At 36.3% G+C, this 23,328-nt stretch overlaps 1 protein-coding gene across 1 annotated transcript; it reads left to right on the plus strand.

Annotated features, from left to right (window-relative positions):
* Window positions 1-5,125: 5,125 nt before the first annotated feature.
* LOC113296944 (COBRA-like protein 7) lies at window positions 5,126-8,201 on the plus strand. The gene is made up of 2 exons (XM_026545315.1): window positions 5,126-5,934; window positions 6,371-8,201. Exons 1-2 carry the CDS (start codon window positions 5,322-5,324, stop codon window positions 7,777-7,779), a joined length of 2,022 nt encoding a protein of 673 aa, XP_026401100.1. The 5' UTR covers window positions 5,126-5,321; the 3' UTR covers window positions 7,780-8,201.
* The last annotated feature ends 15,127 nt before the right edge of the window (window positions 8,202-23,328 follow it).

Here is a 23,328-nt window from a genome sequence, read left to right on the forward strand (position 1 = left end):
ATTGTTAAGAGTGATAAATCAGCAACGTCTAACGAAGTTATCAGTAAAAAGATAAGGAAGTCAAAGAAAAAATAAGAAATTATTTCACAGCATAGATTGAAGAAGGTATTAAAGTGGTTGTCGAGGTTGAGAAAGGTTGTCACTCCAAGGTATTAAATTCCTCTTTGTCTGTCCCAATGAAGGTTATTCGAGTCGCAATCCAAAAAAAAAATTAGAGTCTCGAAGAAGATGTTGCCATTTATTTTACAAAGATTTACTCGCGATTCAGAGATAAGTATCTCGAAACCATAACTGAAAACGCGGGGTACCAAAATACACCACCACCTTTTTCCTAGGAAATTTGTATGGACAAACTCAATACAACTCCTAGAAATAAACTCAATCAAGGAATAATATCTGGAGTTATATATATAATATATCCCTCTCTCTCTTGCGATTAGAACGTTTAAACAAACAAATCCGTGAACCTAATCACAAAGAGATAACTTGGACGGTACCAATGACCAATGTCCAAGAATCAATCAAGTCGTATCCAATGAACTAGGTCAGATGTTTCTAATATGATTGATCAATGCACAACCTGTGATATTTCAATTATAAAGATAAAAAATATAATACGGAAAAGTAAATAACACAGGCACCAGAAGTTTTGTTAACGAGGAAGCCGCAAATGCAGAAAAATCCCGGGACTTAGTCCAGATTGAACACCAAACTGTATTAAGCCCCTACAGACACTAGCATACTACCAATTAACTTCGGACCGGAATGCAGTTGATCCTAAAAGGTATCCCACCGATTAAGGTACATTCGTGCTCCTTACGCTTAAAAGGAATCCCAGCAGGACTCCGCGCAGTTGATTCCCTTAGTTGACGTCACACTAAATAAGAGTTGCTTCAACTCAATTGAATAATTTAAACCAAATATGCCTCCCATATATCAAGCTTATATATTATTTCCTTTTACAACCAAATAGTTTTATCAAAGGTGTGAAAATCGATAGCGATAGACAAAGTCTAGTTAACCTCAAAATCCGGACTTATGCAACCCGAAGTGCAACCTAGATTATTATTCACCTCACAAGTATAAAACTCGTGGAATCACAAAGTTTGAGATGAGGAGAACTTTGTGATTTCTATCTATCTTGTTCAAGTGATAAATCGACAATCGAACAAGATCAGGATGCACGAGTTATCAAGGAAAGATAATTGGACCTGGCTTCACGAATCCTATGAAGACTTTGTAGTCGCTAAAACCTAAAAGGGTTAAGAAGAGTACGACTCTAGATACAACTATGACACGCCAAAAAGTGATGTCGGGATTCAAAGATCCCAATTGCTTGAAGTTCCCCTTTTATAGACATTCGAAGCATAAGTTGCTTTAGGTTTAAGCTAAGATAGCTTTGGAACCAAGCAAACAATATCCACTGTTAGATGAATCTTCGAATCTGATTCACATAAACAAGATATACACCCTAGTTCGGCAAAACCGTAACCGAACCCTGTACAAATACTATGTTCAACATGGTTAGTCGAAACTAGCCGGTTGAACTTAAAAGCTTAATATTCATTCATGAACACATAATACATTAACTCTGAGCCACAAACATGTGATCAAATAAGTCTTGTGTTTTTTACAGAATTAATCAAATGCTAATTATCTCGTAGAAATAATTTGAAAACACTTGAAAATATAATCGACATGATTAGTAGGTGTACAAATACTATTGTCGTTCGTGAATCGGTTCAGTAATAGTAAGCATACCGATTTGTAAACATTTAACCAAACCAAGTTCCGAAGTTAACAGAACTTTTTAACTTTGCGTACCGGTTTGGAAACCTTAAGACTGTCACTGGTTTTGGAGTTCACAAAAATAAATTGGTTTGCGTACCAGTTTGGAAACATAACCGAGGTCAGGAACACAAAACTGTTTTAGTTTGCATACCGATTTGGAAACAAACCTGGTTCCGTAACCACAGTTCAAAAATGATTTGCATACAAGTATGCATACAGATCCGGTTCACGAGTTAAACAGATTTTCATATGATATACATAAGAATATGCGTACCACAAATCTGTAAGTCGATATATATAGCTAGTCCAATACGTGTACAAGTATATGTAATACGGGTCCATCAAGTATGAACAAATATACGAATGATAAAACTTGAATCATGATTTTGATTCTGAACAATAAATTGTCCTTAACCAAATTCATCAAATATGAACAAATATTCATGAAGCTTAGTAATTATATTCGAGAACTAATTATCAAGATAAACTTTACTCAGAATTCTTGTCTATGCATAATAATCTAATTAGTTATGCGATTTCGTCTCAAATGATAGAAAAGTGAATATAACTTGAGATATAGGTGGTTCAGTCTTCACTAACTTTTTGTTGATGAAGTCTCCAAAGGCTCCGGTTGATCTCCGCCTTCAAACTGTAGAACGCAATGATGACTGCCGTGATCCACTATTTCTCAACTACATTTCTATCCTAGTCCGAGACTTAACTAATTGTAGACAAGAAATCAAGATATAGTTTTGACAACAAGCTTGAGATAGCAACACTTATGAGTTCGACTGAGCAATGCTCTAACAATAATTGTCTGCACCTGTTCTACGATTGAATAATGGTATGAGCTTAAGAGTTTTTTTCCAGACATAATTTTGAATTCAAAAATGAAAACATCTACGAAGATTGTTTAGTGATCCTAAGATGATTTTTGGGATAAACCTCACTTCATTTGGCTCCGTGATGGGGTTGGACTTTCCTTCTTTTGAGAAAGAAGGTCAAGATATGTCTAAAGGTCTGACGGACAATCATAAAGATCTCATCATACTTGAAGTCTAGTTATTTTTTGAGTTTAATCAGTGATTTCTCAAGTTGTTTATTCTCAAGTATTGATCTTGCCTTGCACAACCTATATACCTGGTATGGGCCATAATTCACAAGAACGTTATGTAGGGTTAGTAAGAGCATCTCCAATAGAAGGTGGAAGAATTTTTTTTAATGACACGTAGGATTTAAGATATCCATATATGAAAAACTCATCTCCAACAGTAGGTACTATAAAACAGGAGAGATGAAATATTAATTTCAAAGGTTTTAATAAAGAAAGTCTTATCTTGACATTCAGAATGACCTCCATGTCATATTTTTGATTTTTATTAATTCATTAAAAGACAATAGAACAGTTAAGATTTCATCATATAAGATTTTCTAAGGGTCAATCCTATATAGTATTGGAGATAGTTTATTTGTTATGGGTCCTATATTTGCTATATGTGCAAATCTTATCTTACTTATATAAAAAAAAGAGGTGTTTTTGCACAGTGGACACCCTTAGTTACTAAACTACCCTCACTTATTTTTTATCACAACAATGCAACAAAGGGTAACACTGTAACTTGATAATCTAATTGAAAAACACTTAATTTGGATCTTCATTTTCTTTATCGCTCTCCTTTGTTTCCCTGAACATCTCAACAGTCAACAGACATCGCCACCACGGTAACCAACGCCAACACCAGCAACGATGTAACCAGTACTTTCGCTAACTTTCATTAAAACTAAAATTAAAAATTCAATTTTTTCAATTCATAGCTGAATCCTTCACTGCCATCACTCCATAACTAGTAGCACCACCACCACCATCACCATTATCATGTAAATTTGAAAATAATGAAAGGATGAGAATAATTATTAAGACTTCATATTGAATCCTCTCAAACGTCCCAATCTTGCCAACAATTAAGTTAACCCATTTTACAAATTTGAACAATTTTTTTAAGCAAATCCAAATTTCAACAAATTTGATCAACCTCAGGTTCAACTTATTTCAAATTCGAAAAAGAAAAATTTTAATTCATTTTGAAAACAAATTGATTCATAGCAATCGATTACTTCAATTTCCTATATGCCATTCATGTTTTCACTGAGTTGGGTACCCAGTTAGTGGCGACGGTGTTATTGTGACTGAAGCAGGTAAAACAAAAACAACGCAAACTGATCTTGAAATATTTTCAAAGCCTTCATCTCCTCAAGCAGATTAGTAAGTTACACCCATATTTATATATCGACCCAGCTCCTGCAATCATTTTTGTCTCAATGTTCAATCACTTCATTCAATTGATCGAGTTACACAAATATGTTCTACGAATTTGATGCTTTGATCGTTCGTAGATTTGGGTATTAGTTGTTCTGAATATTGTCTCTCTCGAGAGAAACAAAAAAGAGAACAGAGTATGACCAGATATATTTTTTCCTTCGACAACCAGATATATGTGTTTTGGTGAAAACAATTCCGTTTCACACATGCAATGAGGTTTTGCACTTTGGTACAGACAAAATGTACACGTTAGCGCTACGAGAATGAGGAAGAAAAGAAACTAAATTCTTTTTATTCATTTATTTATTTTTCAAAGTCGGTAATCAGCCAATAAGTAATGGAGAATTTCTTTTTCAAGTTCTTGTTACAATTAAAATGCAAAAATAATAAGTAAACTATGCTTGCTCTTGTATGAATATTTTGGTTGTTTCTTTTCCACATTTTATTTTTGTTGTGTAAATTGATATTGACGCTCAAGTTACAAGAATCGTAAAAATTTTAGAATGCACATTCATCGATTAAAGCGGCAGGCGCATCACGCGTGCAATTTAACTATCATCCCAAAGAGCTTCTTAGATTTGGGTTGTTTCTTATTTGGGCTCTTTGCTGTCCTATAAGTTAGAACCGTTTGCACCAACCAGCAAAGGGAAGTTGCAATCAATCTATCATCCCAAACGTCTTCTTCTCTTGTTTTCTTAGGCATGCAAACGACTTGGTTGATAGCGTGTGGCATTGTTGTTGACATCACATTCTTGAAAATACTGTCTAAAGCAAAACACCAAAGGAATACAATCATATGCAACTCCAAACAAATCATTGATCAATTCAACAAATTAAAATAATCAGAAAAATAAATAAAAAAATAAAACGTAGTAGTAAAAACGATCAAAAATTCGACCTAGAACCGGAAAAATCGGTAGCTAACACGATAATTCCATTCAGACAGAAAAGAAAACGAAAACAGTCTTTCCAAGTCTCAAGTAATAATGTCGTAGTAGTGCTGAACGACTCAAACAAAGCCGGCACCACCTTTTTTTTTCTTTCTTTTCATTTCAAATTCAAATCTCACAGCTTTTCCTAAGCTGTACCCTCCCTTCGCTGTACGCGTCTCTCCACATCATTCTTCATAAAACTCATCTCTCTATCTCAGTTTCTTCTCTCAAGTTCAGAATCAAAATCAGATCCATTCGCTGAATCCTAACTCAAAATCATGGGTTTGATTCACATATTATTGATTTTGAATGTCCTATCCCTTGTCCCAATCTCAATCTCACAAACACCACCAGCGGCAACTACACCACCAGCGGCAACTACACCACCAGCAGCCACAACACCACCAGCTCCACCGCTAGCTCCACCACCACCACCGCCAATTTCAGATACTTGTAATGGAGTATTTTTGTCGTACACTCACACCAAAGCAAGACAATTAACTCCCAACACAACTGATCCATCGGACCAGCCTTACAGATTTGAATCAACTGCGAGGATTTTGAATAACGGCTTGGATGAATTGAAATCTTGGAAGTTGTATATAGGGTTTCAACATGAGGAGTATATAGTTTCAGCTACTAATGCTGTGCTAGCAGATGGTTCACCTTTTCCTGCTAATACCACTAGTCTTGAAGGTGGTGCGGTTTTTGCTGGCTTTCCTAGTACGGATTTATTGACTGCCATTGAAACTGCTGGTGATTTGCCACAAATGGAAGCTAAGATTGATTTAGTTGGTACTGTATTTGGTGTCAAACGTCCTCTGGTACCTATGCCTAAGAATATTTCTCTTGTTAATGATGGATTTGCTTGTCCTTCTCCTAAAATGCAAGGTAATAACCTTAATTCTATCTCATTTTTCTCCCACTTATTGATTTAGAATTAATTTCTGTTGGTGAATTGCTTAGCTTATATTGATTTTGTGCTTGAAATTGATAGTATCATGGATTTATGATTTGTTTTCTCTGTGTTATTGCTGTGTGTGGGTTATAGTTATGGTTATTTCATTTTGTTCTGGTGGTAGGAATTAGGATGCTTGCTAAGAGTTTCGAGCTTAGGTTGTTGGTATCGGTATAACTCTATTGAAGAGGCATATGGGCTTATGGTTATTCAACAGATTAAATATTTAAGTCAAGTGTTTCTTGATATTGAATTTTGTACTTTAATTGATATGATGTGTTTTGCGGTCTCTCTTTTCTGCAAGAAATCAAGTGCTTCTTGAAATTGAATGTGTGTTATTCATTCATTCATTGTGAATGACTTCTGCAGGGAACAGTTCAATGTACGTTTGTTGTGTGAAGGACCCAAATTTTGTAGCAAACGTTACCAAGGAAGAGTATGAAACTCGTAAAAAAGGTGATTTGGTTATCATGTATGATATTCTGAGATCGTATGATTCGGAATATTATGCTCAAGTTTCTATATCGAATTATAATCCACTTGGGCGATTGGATTATTGGAAATTGAGTTGGACGTGGATGAGACAGGAGTTCATTAACACCATGAGGGGAGCATATCCGTCGATTGTGGATTCGAGAGATTGCACATTTGGACCTCAGGGGATTTACTACAAGGATATGGATTTCGCTAATGTTTTGAATTGCCAAAAAAATCCAACTATTGTTGATCTACCTCTTGAGAAAACAAATGATACAACTCTAGGAATGATACCATTTTGTTGCAGAAATGGAACAATCTTACCTCCTTCTATGGATCCAAGCAGGTCAACTTCCATCTTCCAGTTACAAGTTAAAAAGATGCCACCATATCTCAACAAGACGGATCTTGTTCCACCACAGAACTTTCAGATAAATGGCACACTCAATCCAGATTTCAAGTGTGGGTCACCGATTCGTGTTAGTCCAAGTTTATTCCCAGATTCAAGTGGGTTACCGATTAATAAGACTGCAGTTTCGAGTTGGCAAGTTGTGTGCAACATTACTCAACCAAAGGATGCAAGTCCCAAATGTTGTGTCTCATTCTCAGCATTTTATAACGAATCTGTCATTCCGTGCAAGACATGTGCTTGTGGTTGCCCTAAGAACCCAAGCAGTACCTGTAGTACCACTGCACCAGCTCGTCTTCTTCCATCAGATGCTCTTTTGGTTCCATTTGACAACCGGACTCTAAAGGCCAGAGCTTGGGCTGCAATTAAACACTTGCCGATCTCAGAACCTGCACCATGTCCAGATAATTGTGGAGTCAGCATTAATTGGCACGTGAACTCAGATTATGCAAAAGGTTGGAGTGCAAGGATCACTCTCTTTAACTGGGGCGAAACAAACTTTGCAGATTGGTTTGCTGCAATGCAATTTAGGAAGGCTGTTCCTGGGTTCGAGAAAACATATTCCTTCAACGGCACTGCACTTAATGGCTCTGAGAACACCATCTTCATGCAGGGTCTTCCAGGTCTGAATTACCTCGTAGGAGAAGTAGATGGAGCAAAACCAGAAAAAGATCCCCGGGTTCCAGGGAAACAGCAATCTGTTATTTCATTTTCTAAGAAGAAGACTCCTGGATTAGACATAGTCGCTGGCGATGGATTTCCAACAAAGGTCTTCTTCAATGGGGAGGAATGTTCTCTTCCTTCAGTACTTCCATCCAGTGCTTCTATAATCAGTTCAGGCATTTGGGCAGTCGTTTTAGGTTTTGTGGTTCTCATGTCGATGCAGCAATGACTGGAATGAGGGCTCCCCTTTTTTTTGTTAATGAAGGATTCTTTATTCTTTTTGGCGGTATTATCAGCAATGACTGGAATGAGGGCTCCCCTTTTTTTTGTTAATGAAGGATTCTTTATTCTTTTTGGCGGTATTATCGTTCAGGAACTCCAAATTTCTGGTTCATGAGATAGTCTGAATGATGAAAATATGGAATCCAGCTACCGTTGGAGTAGTATGAACTTTTCATATTATTCTGGTTGAAAAATGTCACCTGTTTTTGGAGCATCTCCACTAAAGATATGTAGTTAGTTGTAATGTTGATATATATTTGGTTGCAGTATACTAGAACAGTATTAAACAGCGTAACTCCAGATTACTTGTGTGTTTCTTTGTCTTCCAAACATTTGGTTTGATTATACCATCAATTTACTTTTGTTTTTCTTCTAGTCTACAAACAATATGGTTCCATCAGCTTTCTGCGCATCCTCCCGAATTCCAATGTTTTCCATGTTTTCTGTCTATCACTTGGATAGTACCAGTCTTCTAGTAGTATTCGACAACATTGGATAGTACAACACCAAATATCTGCATCAGATAGCTAATGGAAGAAAAAGGAGAAATAAAGTACACAAACTGGTGATTAATGGGCAGGACAATTTCAACCAAAATGAAATAACAGAAGATTTTGCTCATTACTTCTCAACCCTATTCAAAGAAGCTCATCCTTGGAGGCCTCCACTAGACACTACTACTTCCACAAAAATCTCAGTTGAAGAGCAAGCATGGCTAGAGAGACCAATTGATGAAAGTGAGGTTTGGCAAACTATAAAAAGGTGTGGTAGAAATATGTCCCCTGGACCCGATGGGTTCCCACTTGAATTTTACAAAGTGGCATGGCCAGTGATTAAAACAGATGTGATGGCTGAGATACAAGAGTTCCATGAGGCAGAAAAAAATGGAGTCAAATAGACCACAACACTTCAGACCTATAAGTCCGGTGAACAGCATGTACAAGATTGTCTCAAAGGTGCTGGCAGAGAGATTCAAAAAAATGCATCCTCAACTAATCTCGGAGCATCAAGGGGAATTCATACAAGGCAAACTAATACAGTATGGGATACTTATTGCAGGAGAACTCATTGAAGACAGACTCAGATCCAAAAAATCTGGAGTTTTATGTAAATTAGACATTGAGAAGGCCTTCAACAATGTTAAATTGTTGTTTAGACATGCTGTTGGAGGGAGCCGGATTTGGTGTGAAGTGGAGGAATTGGATTCAGTGGTGCCTATTATCTGCTCAGTCAGCTGTTCTTGTGAATGGAACTGCAACTGACTAATTCAGACCACAAAAAGGATTAAGACAAGGTGATGCCCTATCACCCTTCTTATTTATTCTAGTTGCTGAAGTACTTAAAAAACTACTCAAGAATGCTGAGAATTTGGGGATGATTTCTGGTTTTAGCATTCATCCAGAGATCAAAGTGTCTCACCTATAATTTGCAGACGACACTTTGATATTCTTGGATGCAAAAGAGGAAATGGTTGAGAATCTGTTGATGGTGCTACAAGTGTAAGAAGCCGTAACTGGTTTAAGGGTCAATTTGGAAAAGAGCACGATCATCAGCATTGGAGCTGATCACGAAATACAAGAGTTAGCAAAAATTCTTAACTGCAAAACAGAAAGCTTACCATTCAAATACTTAGGAATGCCACTTGGAGCAAGAGTGAAGCAAACAAGTATATGGGAGAGCATACTAGAAAAATTTCAGAAGAAACTTGCCCTGTGGAAAAGAAATTTTTTATCTAAGGCAAGAAGAATCATTCTCATAAACAGTGCATTAGCCAGCTTGCCAGTCTACTTCATGTCCCTGTTAAAGATGCCAGTCAGTGTGGAGAAAAGGATGACCAAGCTAATGAGGGGCTTTTTAAGGGGTAAAACAAGAAAAATAAAGAAGATTAATTGGGTTAAATGGGAGAAATGTTGCACTCCTAAAGATTTTGGAGGATTGGGAATAAGAAACTTAAAAGCTACTAACAAAGCTATGCTGGCCAAATGGAGCTGGAGATATACTCAAGAGAAACAAGGCTTATGGTGATCAACAAGACATTTGGCCAAAAGAGTATAAGAAACCTCATGGTAGAGGTTATTGGAAAGGAATTCAGAGTGAGAAAGGATTAGTTCAATGGAATTCCTCATTCTTAATTGGTAGGGAAAAGAAGTCAAGTTCTGGTATGATGCATACAAAGAGCATACAAAGCAGCATCACAAAAGTATGCTAAAGTGGCAGATCTGGTGCATCAAGGGACCTGGAGAATAACTTTAAGAGAGTCTCCTTCTCCTGCAATGACAGCTGAGTTGAATGACCTTCTCCATATCCTGGGTAACCCACCAATACTCACTGACTCAGAGTATGCTACTAAGTTCTCGGCAACTTCAGGATATACCATCAAAGAGGGGTATAAGTGGCAAATTCAGAACATGCATACAGGCACCTCTGTCAAGCATATATGGAGGAAGCATATCCCACCAAAAGCTCAACTGTTGGTATGGTTTGCTGTAAACAATGCAATTACGACTTGCGACAATCTATTAAAAAGAGGCTGTCAGATAAATAACACATCATGCTGTCTTTGTGACAGAGAACTTGAAACTGTAGATCTCCTCCTTGTCAACTGTGAATTCTCAACGGCATTGTGGATATATTTCAACTCAAGAATGAATGCTGGCTGGACACATAGGAATTCTGTAAAGTAACAGTTTGAAGATTGGAATGCAAGTCAAACCAAACCAATTATCAAGAAAGTACGGTGGATGCTTCCATTTGCCATTGTATGGTCAATCTGGCTAGAAAGAAATAGAAGAACGATGGCCAAGAAAAAGGTCGGTCGAAAGAAATGATCATAAGTTACATTTTTCAATCACAAAATTGGTTAAAACGATCAAAATCAACAATTTCTGGGTGAAAAGGACATTTAGATTTTGATACTGTTTAAATGGAAAAAAATGTAAAAATAACAAGTATGTAAACAGTCTCATCCTATCCATTTTCAAACATTTTTTTTATTTTTAATTTACATCAGGATGCATCCAGTTTCATCCTTGCTATTTTTTAAGTTTAAGTCAGGATGAATCCAGTTTCATCCTTACTATTTTTAGTGTCCATTTTCCGTTTTTCAATGGGGTTTAGTATTGAAGTGGTTTACAGGGATCAATCTCAATGACCTGATTTTCAGTTGGGAAGCAGTTTTTGTACAAAGCAGTGACTTCGGGTGTTAGACTGTAGGATGGGTTTGAGCTGTAGCGTGGATTTGGGATGAATCGATTGGAGCTCAAGTTGTAAATTTCTTTTTCCTTTTTTTCTTAATAAAATTTTATCCTTTTCGTCTCAAGAAAAATAAAATAACGTCTCAAAACAAACAAAATAAATAATATTGGATTTGTCTTGATAACACAATTTTAAAACATGTTACCATGCAATATGTGAGATCTCTGCTTTTATAATGTGCCCGTAAAACTATTTTCGAAAGTTATCTCCATCTCTTAAATATCCAGGGCTCGCGGGATGTGTAGAGTTGTAATTAGGAATGAGAACGGATTAATTTTGGGAAAGTTAGCTCAATCCATTTGTATAGACACTTCGGTCTTGACAGAATTTTGGGGTACACTTCATGCATTTTGGTTAACGCAAGTAAAAACATTACAAGAGAGTCTAGAGTTTGGTAAAATGCTCATCATATTAGCTCTTTCATGTTCTTCTTTGGTTTCATTAATTGTCGATCGGGTGCAAGATGGTTTCCAACAATTCTTCAAGTAACTTGATGAACACTACCTTCTTATTTTGGAAGGAAATATTCCAATTAGTCAAAGTCAAGACTCAGTAGATGCAACAAGGGGGGAGAAAGTTCTTGTGGGCTTGTTCTTCTGGTGGACCAACTTGCTGTTTGCATGGAGCAAAGCGCCATTCCTAGAATAACTGCTTAAGGAGTAGGATTTTTTCTTTTACTTCATTGTTTTTCTAATCTAATGGTAAATACTATTCATAGAGTTCTGGTCTGGTGACATATATTTTATTTGAAATTTCCATCCTCCATTCATTAGGTTTGGTGCAAGGGTCCTTGTAAGAAAAGATTTTGTATTGATTGTAAAGATTAAAAAGAAAATACAGGATAACGTCTTTTCTATACCAGACTATTGACAACGACAAGTTACAGATAACAGAAAGAGAAAAAAAATGTAACGGAGAGAATAACCTTCTATAACAAGAGACAAATAAAACTATTGTCTATAATACGTACATCTGTAACTAGCTGTCAACTACCTATTCAGCAGAAACATGGACCACTAGATCATCTAACTTTCTCCCCTCAAACTGATATATGTACAACATGCATTAGTTTGGCCTTTAAGACACCAAACTGAGACTTAGACAGAGATTTAGTAAACAAGTCAGCTATCTGATTAGAAGTATGAACATCGGAGACCTTCAGGAAACCAAATCTGACAAGACCTCAAATCATGTGATAGTCCACTTCAATGTGCTTCATTCGCGCATGGAAACTGGGATTAGCAGTGAGACTTCATGCGCCAAGATTATATATCATAGAATAATGTACGCGGTAATGATAAGTGCATTGACAACTCTTCAAACAGATTAGAGAGTCATAAGATTTCAGCAGCAACATTAGCAAGACCACGATACCCTGCTTCAGTCGATGATCGGATAATAGTTTGTTGTTTCTTAAATGACCAAGAGAATAAATTTCCACCAACAAACATGCAGTCACTAAAAGTAGATTTGCATGTGTCTGGACACCCTGCCCAATCAATATCATAATAAAAAACATGTAAATCAGTATAATTGCGAGAACTGAGAGTGATACATTGACCAAGTGATCCCTTTAGATATCTTAATATTCTCTTTGCCACTTGAAGGTAAATATCGGTTGGGTAATGCTTAAATTGGCTGACATAGTTAACTGCAAAACTAATGTCAGGTTTGGTGAGAGTCAAATAATGAAGTCCACCAGCTCAATCGTATAAATCCGATTCTAGTTGGATCCCAGCCGATCAAGGCTTGTGCTACACAAATATATGAGAAACCAATAAGAAATCTTCTTCGTCTTCTTCGTCTTCTTTAATCTTCAATTAAACCTGCACAACACCACTTGAATCTCTTGTGACCAATCACGCACAGAACAAAGTCTGTTAACAATGGATTATCATAAGATGACTTTCTATCTACAAACAATTCTAAAGATCCCGTCGACACTTCGATCTAGTTTGATTGAATCTTATATCAGAAGAGAAGATTCTCAAGAATAAACAAAATAGGTGCAATCAAAGTTCAACAATCGTTATTCAATCAAATCAATCGAAAACTAATAAACTGCAATTATCTAGTTTCCCACCAACGATACTCGTAGAGATTCTTGATCCCACAGAAGTCTTTAAACGAGCGGCCGTAAGAGATTTCACCTAATTAGGGTACTTTCCTCTCCGAATAGACGGCTCCACCAGAAACAACAAAAAGATGAAGTTTGCCTGTCTCTTAGGATAGTTTGCTAGAAATGCGAATCTAAACTTGACTGCTTTTGTAGTTATTGGATAGATTGATCTAACCAGGCAAATGAGTTTATTAGATTAAAAGGAAGAGCCTTTGCGTATGACTTGAGATATCTTTATCTTGAGAGAATCGAAAGAGTTGTTACCAAACAGATTTTTCGTTCATTTACTATTTGGAATATGATCAAAAGTAATTGTTCCAGTGCGTGCACTCATCGAAGTCGGAAACGCAGAGATACTGAGGAAACTAAGTGAACTAGGGGTAGTTGCTTGGTCTCAACTATACGAAGTTGGTTAAGATTTTGTATAGTGGCTTAATTCTAAGAGTATTCAATTATGGACTAGGTCCTGAGTTTTTTTGTATTTGAAGTTTCTTCATTAACAAATTCTTGTTGTGTCTTTTACTTTTCTATTTCCGCAATTATAATTGTTTATTGTAATTAAAAGTAAAATACACAAATCGGCATATACTTGATAGTGATCCTATAGAGTTTTTCCGAACCTATTATCAAGTATCACACTTTGGTTGTCGATCTCGTATCCGTAGACAATCACACAAAGTATGAATACCAATTTGTTGCATTGTCTCGACTTTGTCCATAGACGATCACTTTTGGTAAGAGGACTTATAGGTTGATAAATAAAAGATTGTGGTGTATTTGGGTACCCTTGTCTTTTCACAGTCGAACCTTGCTTCATGAATCCCTAAGTGAAGTACTTAAGTCGTAAACCTAATTATGTTTCTCAGAGGAAACCTAGGTTCATAGAGGACGACTCTAGCATAAAACTAGGACACAAAAGTCTCAGTGATTGAATTTTCCAGTTAATTGAGTTTTCCTATTTACAGACTTCAAGACTAGCTAAGGTTACTTAGAATTCAAACTAAGATAACTTGATATTCAAGCAAACACTTTCTTTGCTTAGATGAAACTCTTGTTAGGAGTGCATCTAAGCATGTGAGAAGTTTGTATTGAAATTACATACAAGAATATACATTATGGTCCAAAGTACCATAACCGTACATAATGATAGTTCATGGAAAGTAAGTATTAAGAACTAACAAACATAATCGTATTCATTTAAACACTTAAGACTTGAATCATGATGCACATACACAAGGTGTTTTAGTGATGAAAGATGTCTTATAGGTGTTCACGGGAGTTGTTTAAATGTTAAACATATTTGTGAAAATCGTTCATGGGCATATGCTTAATTCGTATTGGGTAGGTATGCAAAAGGGTACGCGTACCTATGAACCAGTTCGTGAATTCAGATGGCCAAGGTACGCCTACTAATGCATACCCTAAGGCTATTCACAAACTCATGCCCTTGAAGTACGTATACTGGGTTTGCGTACCGACCCCCATCCACGAATTCAGAATACCTTGGTATGCGTACCTATATATTCTAGAACCTCGGATATCCACGGTCGCGTACCTATCCTGAGTCCAGATTTCAGTAGTTCTAAAAACTTTCTTTTTGATGTTTCAAACATTCCCAATCGCCATAGTATAAATATCATTTCTTGTGCAATTTTCAAATGATCCACAAACATAGTTCTTGAACAATAAATGCTTTCGAACAAAGATTGCTAAGGAATCCATTGCTTGAATCATATTTCGAGGTGTTTAAAAAGACAAGCTTGACTTGAAACTTCTTCTTTGCAGTATTAAATATACTGTAAGTCATATGACATAGTTTTATACAGATATAGAATGGTAATTCATGTGATTAAATCTACTGTCAGTCTTCACATACCTCTTTGTTGATGAAGTTCTCCAAATGTCTTCGTGTGATCGTAAGACTTCAATATTGAAAGGTTATTTAGTTATGTCTGATACTCAACTACCATAATCTAATCCTATTGCGCCTTGACTTTAGTAGACTCGAATTTCAGATAGAATTTTGTGTATCTACATTGAAGACAAGCTTGAGATAGCAAAACTTGTTAGTTCGAACGAGTAGTGCTCTAACAACTAGTCTTAGTTTTTAACATTACTAATATAAAAAAAAAACATCTTTTAGCGGCAACATAAGAAACAACTTACACATTATAAGTCTGTCAAAATTTTATGTTTCTAATATATGATTCATGTGGTATTTTTAAATTTTAAAATATACATATATGTGATTCATGTGATGTATTTCAAAATGTACAATATTATTGTAAGAAAATTGCTTGGTTGAACCCACCAAGCTTTGGTATGTCAAGTTTGGTTGTCAAGTTTAGTTCCAAAATATGGAGTCGCTTGATTTAATTAATAGAGTAAATTTTTTTATGTTAGACTAGAAACATAGAATTGTTAAGACTTGCTCTTGTCTTTAGGGAGGTGAATAGAGAGGTGGAAAATAGGAAGGTGAATAGTATTTTCTATGAATTTTGTTCTCACTTCCCATCTCGAAGAATGATATAGTATATGTGTGTCTAAAAAGAAGGCTAGCTTGGCCTCTTTGACACCTCTAAGCACATTTCGATATCTCTCTGTTTCTTCTTCCATGGGTTTGATACACGTCTTATTGATATTCAGTGTTTTACCAATTGTCCCCTCAATCTCACAAACACCACCACCAGCAGCAACAATACCACCATTACCATCACCGCCACCACCACATACAATTTCAGATTCTTGCAATACCATTTTCCTGTCATACACACATACAAACTCAAGAGAATTACCACCGAAGGAAACTTGTCCATCGGATCATCCGTTTCAATTAGAAGTTGAAAATACGACGGTACCCAAGTACACCACAATATTTCGAATATAAACCTATAAGTCAGATACCAAATTTAATCGTCTATGGACAAAGTCGAGACAATACAATGGTATATAATTTGTGTGATCGTCTATAGATACGAGGTTATTAATTTAGCCCCTTTGCCAAAGTTGGGACTGAAGAAAATTATTCATTTGGCGAGGTTGTTTATTTATCAAACATTCATTTATCGAGGTTAGATTGTATATCAATCTTGATAGAAAGGATCACGATAGTTCTATCACAAGTGGAGACGTTCATCTACCACGACTTGCTCGTGGAAACATGCATAATTCCATCATTAGAAGACAACTCAATATGTACTAAAGGAAAACAAAAATAATACTATGTTTTTAAATAATTATAAATGAGCTTTCAATTTTTGTAGCTTGTTATATTCTAGTTGTAGTTGGTTGTAATAGTTAATATTTTCTCAAAAAAATAATAAAAGTCAGTACACAATTATCTCACAAAATTTGCACTAAATTTTCTAAGCTCAAACGACAATAAATTTGAAGCTAATATTTTGGTGATACGTTCTTCTTACAATACTCTACATTGCTACAAAAAATAAACACAATCCAAGACATAAAACACCATCGTCTACCACTTTGAAAATCCATCATTAAAAAATCAAGATTGAAATAAGATTGGTAGATGGTGAGGTTTGGCATCTCTTGGCAGGAATATAGATTTTTATAAATGAACGTATCATCAACATATTGGTTTAAAATTCATTTTCGTTTGTGCTTTACACAAAAATTGGCGCAAATCCTATGAGATAATTAACGTGTGAATAAAATTATGCAGGAATCCTACCTTAAAAAGAATGCGTAGTTTTTATTTCGTTTTAGATAGAGAACAAGTTAGTCATCTTTCTTTTCTCTAGTTTAGGGTCCCGCATTCGCAGTTAGTACTTTTTTTTTGAAGCATCGTAGTCCGTACTTGATTTTTCCTAATTAATATATTATCTCACTTATTTTTTAAAAGAAAAAAAAACATATATAATGGTACTCGATAATACCAAACTAAGATTTAATGCAGTCTGAATAATTTATATTTTATTTTATTTAGAGCATAAAAAATTATGACCACATTCTTTACTTGAATATCAAATAATTAAGCTTTAGTCAACAACAAATTCCTAGTGGATTTTTATTTATATCATTTGGTTTACATATCCCGGCCGAATATTTTTCTGATCCGCAAAGAGTAGTACAATCTTGATTGTATACACATTAACCTGCTATTATAGTGGTACATTTGTGATTTATTACTTTTCTTGATGCTACTTCACCATTTGCATAGACACATAAGCATCATTCATTAGTTATTCATCTCAATCGAATTTTATAGCTCGCATGGGCAATGGAAACAAAGTTAGATTACAAGAAAAGAAATTGCAGAAAAATAACGATAATCAAGCTAATAGTTTTTTTATTTAAAAAGAGAAACAAAAATCCATTTAGATAAAATTAAGTTGTTAGGTCCTTGAATTTAAATGTGCTAACCATTTATCTTTCTTGCCACAGCTTCAACCGAGTAAGAAACTCCGGTAAGTAACAGACATAAGACAAGAGCTACAACCATATTTTTTTTGATTCAAAAATAAGATTCATTGATTATCAAATAAAATTTACACGAGCATCATGTGTAACCTATTCCTAAATATCAAGAGGGAAACTATCCAAGAATATAAAATCAAACTTTAATAGCCTAGCCTTTTTAGCAATCTTGTCTGCTACACTATTAGACTCTCTTCTAACTGAAACACATTTCCAATTAATATTTTTATTCAATAGGAACCTAATATCTAAAATTAAACCTTGATTCCTCCAATAAACACAAAAATCAGTTTCGTTAATGGATCTAACTAAGACTTCACTATCCGACTTAAAAATGACATTACTTAATGTTGATGGTGGATTTTAGTTCAGGGCTAAAATTGTAAAACCAAATTTAATGCGCTGACGTCCTGCAAAGGGTAAATCCGTTTGATAAGTGATGAGTACGTCCTCACTTTATTTATTAGAAGCAATTCAATGAATACACGGAATTCACCCAGAATGGTGCATGCAGCAACAATCCCAAATATTCTGTGAATTTTAGCATTATTAATTAATGCATGATTTTCCTAGTGTTTCTTGTGTTGTTCCTAGCCGAACTCTCATTATTAGCATGGCATGACGACTGAGTGTTCACTCTCAGCAGAGTGACATGAATCTCCAAGTGCCAATTTTGAGATATGCACGAAATACCCATACAGGCTGCATCACTCTCTGACAAAGAGAATTTCGAATTGACGCGAAACAACTCGATCAAATGTATTTAATTTCCTTAAAGGAAATATGGACTGTCCATATCAGTCTCAGAAACGATCGCAACTACACAAGTTTCCACGCAATTTAACAAGCCTAGCTAAAACTTGGCAAGAATGGGCGACCGGCGGGCCCATTTGTGCCCTAGCCGGTCGAACATCACACGAACACCTCCCAGCAACGTCAAACACCAACCCTAAGTAGGGTGGACGTACTGCTTTGTAGAGGTTCGATCGAACATAGACTGTCCAAGGCAATCTTAAAACCATCGCAGTCCAACTTCGCCAGCCTGGTTGGACGGATTAGATCATCCCTCGAATGATCAGAGAAATGCTAACGCACACGTTGGCGGGCCCACTATATCCCTATCCAATCGGCTTTCTCACGACAGTGCCATGGAGAAATGAATGTTTGCTCGAAACATGGCTGGCGTGATGCTTTAAAAGGGTCGCGGAAATTCCACTAGTGTCTTAAAACGATCACAACCATCCAACTTAGCCAGCATATTTGGATGGCTTAGATCGCGCTTAGGACCATCAAGGATGTGCACATATGTTCACCGTCAGCCCAACATCGCGCTTAGGACCATCAAACCGTTTGACCAAAGTCATGTATGCGTAACTATTAAAAACCCTAATTAGGGTTTGCGGAAATGCATATCTGTCGTAGTTCGATCTCTTCCATCCATCTTCGCGAGCCTAAACGAAGGGTGTAGATATAGACTCAAGAGGTCCCAAGGATGTAGACATGATCATCGTGGGCCCACCTGTGCGTGTGACAGGCCGGCCTAGACAGACTAGGACTCTGCAACCTCGAAACGCACGCCCAAAGGCGGCATGTCACGCGGATTCCAAATCCTTTGCGGCAATGGATTTCTGTCGCAAATCGATCACGACCACTCATCTTTGCCAGTCAAATTGAGTGGCCTACATCGAGCCTTCATGAGACAAAGAGGTATAGACATGCACACCGGCAGGCCGTCTACACGCATGCCCGGTCGGTCCCACCAAAAATACTGTCCATGCTTGTATTCGGTCAAGCCAAAGAGTGATGCTTGCGCACCTCTTAAAACCCTAAAATTCCATCAACGGTCGCAGATCTATGCCGTAAACTATCTCGTCCGTCCAACTTTGACAGCTTGGTCGGACATCCTAGGTTAAAAGCTAGACGACCAATGAAGCATCTCGATGATCACCTTCCGCCACTCTTCCACAGGGAGTGATCGATCAGGGAATGGCTTGCCCATGCAACCTCCACACGATCACTCGAAGATAGTTGGACGTGATATTATTTTAAGACGCTTAATTCACGACTTATTTGGTTAAGCTTCAAAACATGATGCTTCATACATATTGATTGTTCTCGATGCATGTAATGCATCGAGCATACACGATATTTCTTGAATATCGATTCCTTAAACAACTTAGTTATTTAACTTAGCACCGTATGCTACTTCCTGCGGTGGGTCCCACGATCCGCTCATTCGAGACATCAAGCATGTCACAAACTGGGAGATACTTACTGGAGTATTGGTCTGGCGGTTTACAGCATGCAGCGTGCAACGCGCCATTACCAGAACGTGTCAGGAAAAGGTGGACGGTTAACAGTGATGAGGGAAGTGGGCAAAGGTGTGATCGTGTGACAATCACCATTCCTACACGACCCACTACTCCATCACTTCACCTCCTCCACTTCCTATGAGATGAGGGTTATGCTCAATGACTTGTATAAATAGGGCATTCACCTATTTCCAAAACAACACATAGACGGAAGAGCCAAGTGTTGTCATAGTATTCAGAAAACACCCAGAACTGATAGCTTACATTGTTCAATCCAGTTCATCATTCTGATACGAGTCATAAACAACCAACACCTTCACAATCTCAACACCTTCTTCGCTTCCCTCCCTAAGATCAACCCCATCTCCTTCACTTTGTGGCCGAAGCAAGTCTGGAACAACCATTTCTTGGTTTAGGCCAGAATTGTATAGATTGACCTCTCGAATCAAAAGCACTCCCGTGCAGTGCATTTGTTTAGGGTTTAGATTCGTTTCTCATCCACACACCCAAATTTACCAAAACCAGTAGAAACAATTTTCACCCATAAACACTTAAGTTCCTTGAGGTTGCTAGAGAAACAACTTGCCTCATAGCCCTGCATTCCAGCTCATCTACATCTATTCCTTGCTTCATTCCTCCATTAATATATTTCCCTTGCACACCAAGGCAGGTACCTGCAAAATCCCTTACAATCAGTTCAATGCTTCCTTGTAAAGTTTCTTTAATAAAAGAGGCATCAAAATTAATCTTCAGATGACCAACATCTGGTGGCTTTCAATTCTGAATCTGCAAAGGACCGTTAACATTGATAGGATTATTAACATTTAAAGAAACGAGTTTATTAATATTATCCATATATATTAGTCTATTCGGATTATAATCCTGGAACACCTTTGTACATCTATCTTTCCAGATAGTCCAAACTGATACTATTAGAAGTTTATTAATGTCTTGCCTAAATATACATGTACCAAATATTAAACTGTTACCTGCAAAGAACCAAGAGATTACCCAGTCCCTGAAAGAGTCATGTTGAACCAGTATATTTCCCATATTTATGTTTAGATCTAACCACACAGATCTAACATAGGGGCAATTAATAAATAGATGATCAATGGTCTCACTAGGATGACCACACAAACTATAATGAAGTTCAATACCATTTTTGTATCTAGAAAGTTTATCTCTAAGTGGAACTATATTCTTTAATGCATTTCCACACAAACAATTTAACCTTGTGAGGCAACTTAACCTTCCAAAGAGTTTTCTTGACTTGAGTAAGAACATATACAACACCTGCAGTAATAGTCTGTCTAAATAAAACATTATAGACACTTTTAACTAAGAATAGGCCTTTCCTATCTGGCAACCAAATAAGAGTATCTATCCTTATTGCAGGAACATTCATTTCAAGAATTTTATTTGCAGATTCAGGAGCAAAAAAATAATGAATTAGGGGCACAATCCAGTTCAAGTACCTACATGGAAAAGTTCAGAAACATATGTATACGAAATAGTGTTCACTAATCCTTCAGCAGGAACATGGGATGATCAAAACCTATTACCCAACAGTCAAGCCAAATATTTATCTTAATGCCACATCTAACAGTCCAGAAGCTATTGGTCTTAATAACGTCTATGCACTTATATATTCCCCTCTATATCCAAGAGCAGTTATCATTAAGTTTTCGCAGTTGAAGAATGCTACAATAGTTGAAATACCTAGCAGTCAATATCTGGACCCACAAATGATCATGTTCATTAATGATTTTTCAAATCAACTTACAAGTGAGAGCTACATTAAAAGTCTCTAAGTCTCTGAAACCTAAACCTCCCAATTCCTTAGATTTATTAATACTATCCAAGGAAATAAATTTAATACCTTTACCATATGGACAACAACTGCCATATGAGTAACAAAGAAATTGGACAATAATTGTTGCTTTGAGGAAATGCTCCTTTTCATATTTAATTTTTCTTTATTTTTCTCATGGTTTGATTGGTGCAATGGATTTATAGTGGGCTTAATAACAAAAATTTAAATAGGACGAATTAATTGCAATATGATCATTCGTTGGTTTATTTCCTTACTTAAATATTCATAATTTAATTATAATAAAATATCATATACGGTAATTTAAGTAGCCATATTTTTCATGATTTATGGTAATTATTTCCTCTCATAAAATACTAACAGTCGGCATATACATGCGCCGTACTCTTTCATTTTTTGTTAAAAGGATCTAAAGTTAAAACATAATATTTACTGAACAAAATTGAAATTAAGTGAAAAAGGCTATCCTTGTTTTTATTAGGACAGCTAAGCTCAATATACATCTAATCTGATTAGGCTTCCCTTTTCTGTTAGGCGATTTTTCACCACCCAAAAAACAAGTCGTTAACTATCAAATATTACCATTATGCCACCGTTTACCGTCATAAACGTGGCCAATAATCTAATCCAACTAGGAGATTTAGCCTCCTCAAAAAGCAAAAAGAAAACCATTTTTCACGTCTAAGGCAAGCCCAAAAACTTTGATAAGAAACATCTTACGCGATACGAGTCTCCAAAATTTTATGTTTCTCATATTAATTTATGTGGTACTTTTTTTAATTTTAAAATACAAAATGTATGTGATTGAGGTGATACTTTTGTATTTCAAATGATACTTTTATTAGGTTACGACGCCGAAATCTGAATAATTATATCTACAAAGATTAAGAAAGAATAGAAAAATAAGAATCAAGAATGATGTTTGAAATGATGAGGGTACCAAGTACACCACAACATTTTTGACGTCAACCTATTTAAGACACACCTTGCTTGACCTAATGTAATCAGAGACTGTCGAGAAAAAAGCAGCCACAAGTTGTCCACTTGGTATATAATATAAGTTCGGAGTGAACCAACAACGAGATCAAACCAAGTAGTTGATTAACATACATGTGTATTTAATTTAATTGTAAAGACAAACTAAATAATTCAGAAGTAAAGTAAATACCACAACATAAGATTTGTTTAACGAGAAAACCGCAAATGCAGAAAAACTCCAGGACCTATCACTTCACCAAATTCAGGGATTAGTAACTAGAAGTCGCAACAGCTTATCCCCTGTTGCAAATTTTCAGTTGCGAATTTCAGTTGCAAAACTTTTGCAACAGTTATAGGATGTTACAAAACTCCCAACTGTTTCTATCTGTTACGATTCACAACTAAATTGAGTTGTACGCATGCGACTCGTGAGGGCGGTTGCACACACATTTCAGCTGACTCGATTTCAGCCCATTCAGATGTGAAACTGACTCGGGTCTATCCTATTATTATCATCGGACTTTATTCTCTCTCGTTCTCATCTTTCTTTCTCTCTCG

Source organism: Papaver somniferum, chromosome 7, assembly GCF_003573695.1.
Source record: "Papaver somniferum cultivar HN1 chromosome 7, ASM357369v1, whole genome shotgun sequence".
NCBI classification, from domain to species: Eukaryota; Viridiplantae; Streptophyta; class Magnoliopsida; order Ranunculales; family Papaveraceae; genus Papaver; species Papaver somniferum.

What these genes read in the sequence shown, in the direction of transcription:
- LOC113296944 (XM_026545315.1), top strand. Translation starts at nt 5,322, where the DNA reads ATGGGTTTGATTCACATATTATTGATTTTGAATGTCCTATCCCTTGTC. An exon ending in TCCTTCTCCTAAAATGCAAG is followed by an intron (nt 5,935 to 6,370) that starts GTAATAACCTTA and finishes TGACTTCTGCAG; the next exon opens with GGAACAGTTCAATGTACGTT.